This window comes from Neodiprion virginianus, chromosome 5 (assembly GCF_021901495.1).
Source record: "Neodiprion virginianus isolate iyNeoVirg1 chromosome 5, iyNeoVirg1.1, whole genome shotgun sequence".
NCBI classification, from domain to species: Eukaryota; Metazoa; Arthropoda; class Insecta; order Hymenoptera; family Diprionidae; genus Neodiprion; species Neodiprion virginianus.
Genome location: NC_060881.1, coordinates 4,342,817 through 4,351,909, shown reverse-complemented (window position 1 = coordinate 4,351,909; position 9,093 = coordinate 4,342,817). Strand labels below are relative to the sequence as shown.

General features: G+C 37.5%; 1 protein-coding gene and 1 non-coding gene across 4 annotated transcripts; one reads left to right on the top strand and one right to left on the bottom strand.

Moving 5' to 3' along the window:
- Positions 1-1,332: 1,332 nt before the first annotated feature.
- Trnaw-cca (transfer RNA tryptophan (anticodon CCA)) lies at positions 1,333-1,404 on the bottom strand. The gene has a single exon. It is a non-coding gene; the product is annotated as a tRNA-Trp (tRNA).
- A 386-nt stretch (positions 1,405-1,790) lies between these two features.
- Positions 1,791-8,882, top strand: LOC124305104 (structural maintenance of chromosomes protein 4). Of its 3 annotated transcripts, none has more exons than XM_046764148.1 (16): positions 1,791-2,081; positions 2,524-2,827; positions 2,979-3,170; positions 3,273-3,449; positions 3,621-3,913; positions 4,018-4,297; positions 4,419-5,015; positions 5,093-5,480; positions 5,580-5,815; positions 5,903-6,219; positions 6,294-6,612; positions 6,675-6,802; positions 6,898-7,182; positions 7,259-7,442; positions 7,578-7,906; positions 7,980-8,882. In XM_046764148.1, the coding sequence occupies exons 2-16, from the start codon at positions 2,579-2,581 to the stop codon at positions 8,122-8,124; spliced, it is 4,119 nt and encodes a 1,372-aa protein (XP_046620104.1). In that variant the 5' UTR covers positions 1,791-2,081; positions 2,524-2,578; the 3' UTR covers positions 8,125-8,882. The 3 variants fall into 3 exon arrangements, with proteins under 3 accessions (XP_046620104.1, XP_046620103.1, XP_046620107.1); XM_046764147.1 differs by having other exon boundaries at positions 1,792-2,081; positions 2,477-2,827; XM_046764151.1 differs by having other exon boundaries at positions 1,794-2,081; positions 2,477-2,827; positions 7,992-8,882.
- Positions 8,883-9,093: the final 211 nt, after the last annotated feature.

The window sequence follows — 9,093 nt, the reverse complement described above, 5'->3', positions numbered from 1 at the left end:
ACAACAATAATAATAATAATAAATGTTATTATTATTAAATCTGTACACGAAAACACGTCCGTCTCATTGTGATATTTAACTTGGTATTGATGTATATGTGTATACATATATGTATATAAATACGGTATATAGTTATAGCGTTATAAGCTGTCAAGATGTATAAATGATCTTTGTAATATACAACTATGTTGACTGGTTTTTAACGAATTAAGATAAGATGTGTGAGATATTTTCAGTCTTTTCTTTTTTCTTTGTGTTAAAAAATTTTTTCTTTCATTCCTTTTTTTTCTCTTCTTTTATCTTTATAGTAGTGAAAATGGCAAATAAGAAACAGCTGAATTACGCTATCTTCGTGTTGATTGAATTATATACGACCTTATACCTTTAGATACTTCTACATGTCTTCATCGTCATATCCGAATAGTAAATATAGTCTATTTTCATTTATTTTTTTTTCATAGTTTACGAAAAGTACGGCATATATTATTTCGGGATGAATTATAAATAAATTCCAACATACCGGGACTTGAAACTTTCTTTGTTAACAAAAATTTATACTCAATTTGTATATTCAATTGATTGTGTGTACATTATTCGTATGTGTAACGTAAATTTGGTTTTTCATTTGGTAACCAGTTCAAAGTTTAGCTTACAATTAGAACTCGGCTGGTAGTTCGTTGCGTGTACAATCTTTGAGACTATCTCACCTTGAATTAAACTAAGTGTGTATAACTGGCCTATCGTCACTTTTACTTGCGTGTCGCGTCGAGAACGCTTTATAACTTTATTATATGCATACACGATACACCAATGTGTACACCCCTCGTAACCCGCCTTCTCGTTTGCGTTTCACGTTGTTGCTAACCGCTTGTGAACTTGTATAATTCAAAGCACGTAGCGTTACATTTTCCAAAAAAATAATTGAGACGAGAAATATAAGGATGTTTTTTTATCGTGGGATAGAATTAGTTATGTTGCTGGTTCAATCACCAAAGGATTCAGAACGAAGGTTTCAACGTCGATAATCTTGAGTAGATTCTATCGAAGATGCGTAAATACTTTTTCTTGAAAAACAACCTTGATTGGAATCATTTTTTTCGGCGCAATAACCAACCGGTTATTATATGTAATATTGCATCTCGAATGCTCCTTCAGAAAGTTTATCGTAGTAGCCTAAAAATGGTGAATTTTTACTCATGGATCAATCAGAATAACGTTTTGTTACATTTAGAGTTGTTCTAATAGCTTCCGGCGCAAAAATTTCCATGTTCCTCTCAAAGTCAGAATTTGAGTTTGCTGAATTCCGTAATTGAGTTTCAAAAAAAGTCGCTTTGACCCCGACGTGATTTGAACACGCAACCTTCTGATCTGGAGTCAGACGCGCTACCGTTGCGCCACGGAGTCTTGTGTTAAAACTGAGCTACGTATAGTAAACTAACTCGTTAGTGATGCGATGTTATTTTTACTACATGGAGCTGAGATGAGAAGAAAAATCAAAATCATACAATGAAAAATATTTTAAACCCTATAATATGGATCGAATTTCATCGCATTCTTATTCGTTGTTGAAAATTAATTATTCTGTTTTTCTTGTTAGTCGTATTTTGTAGCGTTCTATATTCCGAACGTAATCTTGCCGTGTTGCAACGGCAACTTGACGCCAATTGGTGGGAATTTAAACCTTGTGATTTCAAACGAGACTGTTTGAATGTAATTCGTTAATTCGGATTATATTATCATCGCGATTCGAAGAATAAGGCATGGATGTACCACACCGATTGTTCAAATTTCCCGGGTGGTAGTTGTCCCTTAAAGTACTCGATAATTTGGCGCGATTTGGGGAGATATTCGTTTGTTTTAATCGCGTCTACAGACCGACGCTGTTTGTCGTGTTACGCCATGGCAGTTCGTTGAAAATATTTATCCTTTGAAAGCGGGGCAGCATGCGAGTGTTATTATTGAGAATATTGACGATATCGTAACACCGGAGGCATCAATCGGCGCCAAATATTCGTGCGGAACGTTTCTCTGTGAATTGTGGCATGTTTACGTGCGGCCAGCTGAGTCAGTATCAGAGATATGTGAGTATCTGTAACGCCGAGGTTAAGTAGGCCTGAAATTTTGAAAAATTTTAAGTAGATTCCCTGTTTCAAATCGCATCATATGTGTGAAATAAAACGTCAAGACAAAGAAAACGTCTTGAAATTAAAACTTTACTGGGAATTTTTAACTTTGATCCAGCAAATTTACGAGGAATCGAGTGCTAATATTTTTTCAAAAAATAAATATAACCTATCAAAACAACTCGATTGTTTTTACTGCGATTGTGTAAACGAAGTTTAGAATTAGAATTCTTTCAGTTTGTTTCTACAGTCGGATGAATCGTTAAAGAATTGTTATTCATCATTTGTCGAATGGCTTTATCGATAAATTGCTGGTGAAGCATGAAACACTTTGTCCAATTGCTTGTCTCTAGTTTACAGAGCAGACACAGCGTGGCCCTTATTTTGCGGCTTTTTAAAGCAACATATATTGACGTCGACTGGATGATTCATATGACCATACAACCAAAGCAAATATGGCCGGTAGAAACCAATGCAACAGCGATTACTCCGACGAAGAGATGGAGACGGAGCCCTCGGATAACGGAGGTGTTGACAGCGACGACGAGGGCGGGGTTAGAATAGACGCTGATATCTATATACCTCCACCGCCAAAGCCGATGAGCGAGGTGGACGAAAATGGGCCTAGAATAATGATAACGAAGATAGTTAATAATAATTTCAAAAGTTACGCCGGCAAACAAGTAATTGGACCATTTCACAAGGTGAGTCGAGTCATTACGAGCTGATTTGTTTGCAAATTTTCAAACCCATTCTTTGAAAAGATTTCAAACCAGTTAACAGATATTCCATATAATAATTGACGGGGTACTTTCCGTTTATTGTTAAGAATGAACCGTTACTTTTCAATTTCAGTGTTTCTCAGCGATAATCGGACCCAATGGCAGTGGCAAAAGTAATGTAATTGATTCGATGTTGTTCGTTTTTGGGTACAGAGCGAGCAAGATACGGTCCAAAAAGATATCCGTACTTATTCATAACTCGAGTGAACATCCGAATTGCTCGAGCTGTACTGTGGCTGTACATTTTCAAACAATAATTGATAAGGTAGGTCTGGATCAGAAAACAGATTCAAAGTCTTGTTTGGTAACTTTAGTGCTGGCAGTTCAGTTGGCAGATATTTTTTCAATCTAAGTTTTTGCCCTACAGCCAGGACATGAATACGACATTGTTCCCAACAGTGAAATTGTTATATCTAGGACAGCATTTAAAGATAATTCATCTTTTTATCAACTAAATGGGAGAAAAGTGCAATTTAAAGAAGTTGCTAAAGTGCTAAGAGAATGCGGTGTTGATCTAGACTACAATCGATTCCTAATTCTTCAGGTATGTATAGGAATGATTTTGTAACTGTAAAGTTTCCTCTTGCAATTTAATCTTGACAATTAATCTAAACAACGAATGCTGAATCTTTCTCTCTTCACATGCTTGGTTAACTTTTTAGTTTGTGAATTCTTTTCTTCTGCCAATTAAGAGTATAGTGATTACTTTTTTTAGGGCGAAGTGGAACAAATAGCAATGATGAAACCAAAAGGCCAGACGAGTAATGATACGGGTATGCTTGAGTTCTTGGAAGACATTATTGGTACGGTACGGTACAAAGAGCCATTGGAAAAATTATCACAAAAAATTGAGTTATTGACTGAAAATAGAGTTGAACATCTCAATCGACTGCAGGTCGTGGAGAAGGAAAAAGAAGAGCTCGAAGAGCCCATGCAACATGCCGTGCGTTATTTGAAATGCGAAAATAAGATTGCACAACTTCAGCATCAACTGTACCATTGCAAAAGGTAAGTGAGAAAATGCATTCAACTATTTGGAATTGCCATTAATTGAGCTTGGAATTATCTGATGGTAACAAATTGTCTACGAAAATCCACTTCTATCAAAACAGATTACGTGCTCAAGACGAATGTACTCAACAAGAATTAAAGAAGACGGAAATGGACAAGGATTATCAGAAGCTCGTGGATGAAATGAATCTAGTCAAAACGCAGAAGAATGAAAAGCAAGCAGAAATGAAAGAAAAATGCAAAAAATGGGATGCCTTGCAAAACAGAAAGGACCAGTTGACTGCAAAGTATGAAGAAATCAAAAAAAAGGATGAACAATTGCATGCAGAATTGGTGGAAACTAATAAGAGGCGGAAGGCCAACATGACAACAGTTAAAACGGTAAGTTCTTAACCAGGTTCACGAATTTCTAAACAAGTTTTTCAGCTCCTGATTCATTACCAAATTCGATCGAAATAAGAAAACATGTATGACATCTTGAATTTGTTGCTTAATAAATTAGGAGAAAGAAAAACTTGAAAGTTTGAGCAAAGTGCCAGAAAAGAATGCCAAGGATATCGCAGAGTGTGAGGGATTGCATGAGCGCTGTATAGCTGATCGTGAAAAGGCGGAAGCAACCCTGGCAACACTTATGAATGGTCTTAAAAAGAAAACTGAACCGCTGTTGGAACAGCGAAGATTGTTGGAAACGGAATTGATGTCGCTGAGAAAGAATGTTGATCAAGCAAGAGGCAATCTGGAAATTGCTCAGTCTAGTCTTCGGTTGTACACGTCGGCAGAAGTAGCTGAGAAAGCGAAGCTGGAGGAATTGCAGGAATCGTTAAAAAATACAAATGACTTATTACGGCAAAGAAAGGAACAAATAAAAGTGTTTGACATTAAGATACCAGCTACGGAAAAAAGCTTGGTGGAAGCTCAGAGAGAGTTTGACATGGTTAAACAACGAGACATATCAGCGACGGCTCAATTGAGAAATACGAGAATTCGAGTTGAAGAACAAAGATCAGCCATGAATGCCAGCAAGTCTAGAAACAGGGTGTTGGATTCTCTCATGCAACAGAAGAGACAGGGCAATATCCCTGGAATTAGGGGCAGGCTGGTGGGTAGAACATGAAATTGGACCAGTATCGCTTCATTCAACGTGTCTCACGATTTACTTTCGTAACTACTTTACAGGGTGATCTCGGTGCCATAGATAGCAAGTATGACGTAGCCATTTCAACAGCATGCGGTCCATTAGACAACATTCTTGTGGATACGGTCGATACTGCTCAACGTTGCATAGCATTTCTGCGGCAAAATGATATCGGGCGGGCGACGTTCATTGCTCTGGAAAAGCAGCAACGGTTGTGGTCCGAATGCAGAGAAAGGATAGCGACGCCAGAAAATGTTCCTAGGCTTTTTGATCTTATCAGGGTCGAGGACGAGGAAGTTCTCCCAGCATTTTATTACGGTCTAAGAAACACCTTAGTCGCTCGTGATCTGGACCAAGCTACAAGAATTGCTTACGGCGAGCAAAGATATAGAGTCGTCACCTTGAAGGGAGAGCTAATTGAGACGTCAGGTTAGTTAAAAGTCAGTAACATTCTTTGAACTATCAATTTTCATTCCTCATGTGTCCAAGTTTTGAATATTTTTTTTTTTTTTTTTCTTTCGCCATCAGGAACAATGAGCGGTGGTGGGCGTACCTCTCTGCAAGGTAGAATGGGGCAAAGTATTGTTAGGGCTGAACCATGTGCAGCTGATGTTGAAAAGCTGCAAGTTGATCTCGATAAAATTTATGAGGAGTGCAACCAACTCAAGGATCGACAACACCAGCTTGAACCACAAATTGACTCGCTATCCAGATCACTGGTTGATATGAAAATGGACAGAGAGAAATACTCAATTGAAGTACAGGTCAGTAACGTGCAAAACGTTTGCCTTTCAGTTCGTTTCAAACCTGAACCCACAACTTTAATTATTATATTATTTTTCGTGGGTTAGTCTCTGACAAAACAGAAACCATCTTTAGAGTCGCAGCTGAAGATTCAAGAAAAAAAAGCTGCAGAGAGCGTATCAAATCCAAATGAGGTAAAGAAAATGACCAAAGCAGTGAAATCTGCTGAAAAAGAACTTGAAGAAGCAGAGAATGATTCAAAGTCGACGGAAAATGAAGTAGTTAAAATAAATCAACAAATAGAAGAAATAGCTGGAGGCAAAGTAAAAAGCCAACAAAAAAGTATCGCGGATTTGTCGAAAAAAATCGATAAGGCTAGGGGAGAAATATGTAGGCTGCAAGTTGCCATTAAAACTGCTGAAAGGTATGTTCGTTCATCTAGATATTTGATAATACGTTGACACGCAAGGCATAAAAAATATCTTTATTTTAAAACAGAGATTCAAAAAAAGTGGCACAGCACATTGAAACGTTAGAAACCAGCGTTCGTACCTGTGAAAATAAAATTCGTGAAATACAGCAAGAAAAAGTTTGTTTCGAGACGAACGCTAAGGAGCTCTTAGGGTCTTTGAACGAAGTGACGGAGGAACTGGTGGAAAGAGACGAAAATTTGGCAACTTTCAAAGCAGAGTTGAATGCTTTTCAAGAACGCGAGAATAAAATGAAAGCTGTTAAAATTGAGCTAGACCAGCAAGTCAAAGAGATGAATAAAGTTCTTGAATCGCTTCAACAGAAAATTCCTGAATATACGAGAAAGGTAGGAATCCAGTATTACCTTAGCACTGCAAAACTCTTACAACACATAATACCTTTTTGCAGATTTCCTCATTAAAACTCCAACCTATTCCTGGTGAAACTGTACTGGAGTTTGCGGAAATCCCAGAGGAAGAAGTCCGTCAATTGGATCCTAAAATGGTTGCCGAGCTAATAGAGAAAACAAAAGCAAGGTAGGTAAACTTGCCAGAAAAGCAATGCTATTCGAAATACACTATATATTGTACTTTTTCACGAGTTCATAATTGAAACGCAATTGTTTTTTCAGGCTCCCAGCAGAAATTCCGAACATGCAATTGATTAAAGAATATTTCGAAAAAGATGCTCTCTATGTGCGTCGTGTCAAGGAGTTGGAAGAAATTACAATTCACAGAAACAAGCTGCGGGATATATTTGAGGACAGCAGGCGTCGTAGAACTCACGAATTTCTTACTGGTTTTTTGATCATTACAAGTAAATTGAAAGAGATGTATCAGATGATCACTCTTGGAGGTGACGCTGAGCTAGAACTGGTCGATTCTTTGGATCCTTTCAACGAGGGAATTGTTTTCAGGTACTTACTTGCTGACTTTGATCAACAAACTGATGTTTTAACAATCTTCAATTTATAACTGGAATTTCATTCGCAGTGTTAGACCCCCGAAAAAGTCGTGGAAAAATATCAGCAATCTCAGCGGAGGTGAAAAAACTCTCAGCTCTTTGGCTCTAGTTTTTGCATTACATCATTACAAGCCTACGCCATTATATTTCATGGACGAGATAGATGCAGCTTTGGATTTCAAAAATGTGTCTATTGTTGGTAATTACATAAAAGTAAGATCAGTACAGGCAAATATACATTTTGTGCAATATCCTACTTTAAAAAATCCTACAAAATTCATTTACCATTCAAATCAAAACTTTAAAGTTCAGCTACCTTGCGATTAATGCACTGACTGTTTTTTTCAGGAACGAACAAAAAATGCTCAATTTATAGTCATTTCCCTGCGATCCAACATGTTTGAACTGGCTGACTATTTGGTTGGGATATACAAAACTTATAATTGCACAAAGTGCGCTATACTTGATGTAGGAAAATATTGTGATGCGAACAACATCCACTTGCCAACACCGAACCTAAATAAAGATTACTACAGCTCTTCACAGGGATCAAAGCCGTACAGTCAGTCAATATTGTCGAAACAGAACACAAATACTAAAGAAAATCGGCCCACCATCATCCCTGAGTCATCCTCAAGCTCAAGCTCGGGCTCTTCTGTCATAGATTCGGAATTAAGGTAAAAATAAATCCGCCATACTGTTGAGGGTTGGCTGGTGACTGCCTTTCTGATTAAGCAATGTACATCATGGTCGTTTTTACAGACTACCAGAATTAGGGTTGTGTCCTTCGCCAAAAACATCGATAACAACTGTTCGTGACAGGAGATCTACAGAAATTGAAGGTAGTACAGATGGGGCGCATGGAGAACCAAGCAGTAAACGACGTAAATTATGAGTAAATATCATGTCTTGATAATCAGATCACTAAGAGCCCAGTGCTCAAAAATTTTATACCCTGCTACTTAAGTACTGTACATTTACAGGAAAAAAAAATTACAAAAAATTTTTTTATATGCAATAATTATCTGTTTTGTACGCGGATAAAATATAAATAGTTGTATCAATGTCAATAGAAAACAAATATACTATTGCCTAGAGCAGCATTTCACTAGAATGCTGCAGACAAATGTACAGCCATATCATTCATCAATTGAATAATTCGTGACCGACCGTTCATTTACAAGCATTTATATATCATATGCATATACCTATTCTAAACATGATACATTTTATTGCCTGCATACTGGGCTACCGTTTGATGGATGAGGGGCATGATGATAGGGACGTGAACAGATATTTTGAGCAGAGGGGGTGGGAGAGGGTAGTAGCCACATCGGGTTGGGTCTTTTAACGAAAATTTTGAATATATAAGCGTTGACTGATATATTCTTCAGTCAACGCTATAAGTAACACACGAGAGTTCGGTTTTTAAACTGGCGGTAAATTCTTAAGATCGTGGCGCCTCATTCGTTTGTCGGTTGTTTAAACTAGATTGCCATCACACCCAGATCCCGCCAAAATCCGTAGACGAGATTTGATGATACATACTTAGCGCATACTTATTGAATATTTCAGAAAAATTTACCTCGAAATTGTACGTGGATAGTTTGATGTATATACTTAGAACATCAGATAAATGTACATTGAAGAAAATGTTCCATTTTCTGCTGTTAAACCCGCGCAATCTAAGTCGTAACGGTCTTTCGTTCCACCGATTTTTATGAACGTCGAATGTTGTAGTGGAGATTTACCATGCTCGTTACTTACACCCGTATTCATAGTCCTTCCTTGAGGAACAAGGATTCCTTGTTCTCATTTCACGTTTCATGAACAAGGAATCCTTGTTCCTCAAAAAAGGACTATG